Source organism: Camellia sinensis, chromosome 15 (genome assembly GCF_055761805.1).
Source record: "Camellia sinensis isolate YWXY chromosome 15, ASM5576180v1, whole genome shotgun sequence".
In the NCBI taxonomy this organism is placed as follows: Eukaryota; Viridiplantae; Streptophyta; class Magnoliopsida; order Ericales; family Theaceae; genus Camellia; species Camellia sinensis.
Window position 1 is genome coordinate 143,669,002 of NC_138975.1, and position 2,179 is coordinate 143,671,180.

Genomic DNA, 2,179 nt, shown 5'->3' on the forward strand with positions numbered 1-2,179 from the left:
AACACAAAGAAATATATTTCCAAAGAGCTTCACTAATTGCATCATTATCTCTTGTAATTTAGTTGAAGTAACATTTTTCATTTTATCATTTTAAAGGAAACTTGCAAACAAAGTGGCAGCCGAGGGATTTCTAGTAGTGGTTCCTGATTTCTTCTATGGTGAACCATTCGATCTTAATAACCCTAATATGGACCGGGAATCGTAGAGAAAGGCTCATGGCGTGGTTAGTTTCTAGTTTCACTACCCTTTATCTAAAAGTTGGTCATCAAAATTGGCATGCTAGTTTCAAAGATTAAAGAAGTTATAGCGCACATAGTTTTTCTCTATTTCAACATCAAAAGGTTCCAAATTGTCGTCATGTATAATTTTTAAAATTTTCAGGGTCGTCCAGTTGAGATAGGACTAAAACCAAAATTTTTTTGACATGATTAAAATAAAATTATGTAAAGAAAAAAATAAAACAATAAGGATCAACTTTAGGCGGATAGATTCATCACTAAAATGTTATGAGAAACATATTGATCCTATTAGAACACAAGAGGTTTGGAAAGAAAGAATTTTTTCTTCAACAATTCAATTAGCTATGTTAATGTGAATTTTCTGCATTCCAGGATAAAGGGTTTGAAGATGCCAAGCCAGTAATTTCTTCTTTACGAAGTAAAGGAGTCACTTCAATAGGGGCTGCAGGTTTTTGCTGGGTGGTAAGATATTTATATTGCTTTTTATATGAAATATGCTGTGAAACTTGACATATTTGAACTGGGTTGCTCTTCACTGACGAGTCATGGACTTGGTTGCTAAGATTATGGGTTATTTTTTGCGTTTAACTCAGGGGTGGTAGTTGTAAAACTAGCAAGGACCGATGAAATTCAGGCTGCAGTGGTTTTGCATCCCGGTCGCATCACAGGAGATGAAATCAAAGGTAAATTTCACACTTCTCAAGCTCATAACATGTGTGTGTGTGTGTGTGTGTGTGTGATTGACAGCTTGTTCTTACAAAGGTTAAGTGCCCAATTTCAATATTGGGAGCCGAGGTTTTTGTGAGACATCGGTGCATTCTGTGCTTGTAGGGTTTTTGTTAGGCATTTTATGAGACCATAAATTCTTGTATCTTCAAAGAATTATAAAGTGACTTATTCTTTAAGCTTATAATATGATAAATACATATTAATTTAAACAAAGGAAAGAAGATCCTATCCATTCGTGATAGAGGTATAGGTATGGCAAAGGAGGATTTGATCAAGAACTTGGAAACAATAGCTAAATTTGGAACTTTAGGTATTTTTATTTTATTTTATTTTATCAATAAGGCTAAGTGTTTTACTGGTACAATGTGAAGGGGAGTTAATAATTAATGGTTTGTAATTGAATTTATTCTATTATATAGCTTTTGAGGAGAAAATGCAGACAAGTGGAGTCCTTAATCTCATTGGGCAGTTTGGTGTTGGGTTCTACTCCGTTTATCTTGTTGCTGACTATGTTGTAGTCATTAGCAAACATAATGAAGATAAACAGTATGCCTCTGAATTCATATCCTTTTTCTAGTGAACTTGAGTAGTTGTTCTTAGAGTCGAAAATTTAACAAATGTAACTGTGGATACATCTAATTTGTTTGCTTTCAGGTATGTTTGGGAATCAAAGGCTGATGGGGCTTTTGCAATTTCTAAGGATACATGGAATGAACCACTTGGCCATGGATTTGTTATGTTTGGTTTATAATTTTGGATTTATTGATTCTATATATATTTGGTTTTATGACTTTAAAATATCTGGTCATACATTGAAGATTTTCATTTTGGATTTATTGATTCTATGTATATGTCATAATTATATATAGTACTACAAACATTTTATACTAGTAACAATCAAAGTCGTTATTCCTTTTCTATTGATGTAGGGGATGAAGAGTCAGTGTGATGAGAAAATGTCCGATTTTGTCTTTTGTAAGACAAGAACAGTCTCTACAAAAATAGCAAGTTTATTCATATGTTTCTAGGCGTTTTTGAATTAATTTGTGTTTTTATTTTTCAGGTCAGAAATTTCCTGAAGAGATGCAAAATATGGTCAAAAAATTTAAGAACTTAGTTTTTTCAAGTTTTTTTCATTTTTTAATATATGTAATCACAGTTAAAAACTTTTTATTAATTCCTTTGTATATACTTTTGAACATTTAACTTTC

At 32.1% G+C, this 2,179-nt stretch overlaps 1 protein-coding gene across 1 annotated transcript; it reads left to right on the forward strand.

Moving 5' to 3' along the window:
• The first annotated feature begins 215 nt into the window (after nucleotides 1-215).
• Nucleotides 216-1,719, forward strand: LOC145813355 (endoplasmin homolog). Its single transcript, XM_082908640.1, has 6 exons — nucleotides 216-257; nucleotides 612-687; nucleotides 833-922; nucleotides 1,183-1,278; nucleotides 1,388-1,514; nucleotides 1,623-1,719. The coding sequence occupies exons 1-6, from the start codon at nucleotides 216-218 to the stop codon at nucleotides 1,717-1,719; spliced, it is 528 nt and encodes a 175-aa protein (XP_082764766.1).
• Nucleotides 1,720-2,179: the final 460 nt, after the last annotated feature.

Excerpts from the sequence above, each read along its gene's own strand:
- LOC145813355 (XM_082908640.1), top strand. The coding sequence starts at position 216 with ATGGCGTGGTTAGTTTCTAGTTTCACTACCCTTTATCTAAAA. Across the intron at positions 688-832 it reads CACTTCAATAGGGGCTGCAG|GGGTGGTAGTTGTAAAACTA; the intron begins GTTTTTGCTGGG and ends CGTTTAACTCAG. Across the intron at positions 1,515-1,622 it reads AAACATAATGAAGATAAACA|GTATGTTTGGGAATCAAAGG; the intron begins GTATGCCTCTGA and ends GTTTGCTTTCAG.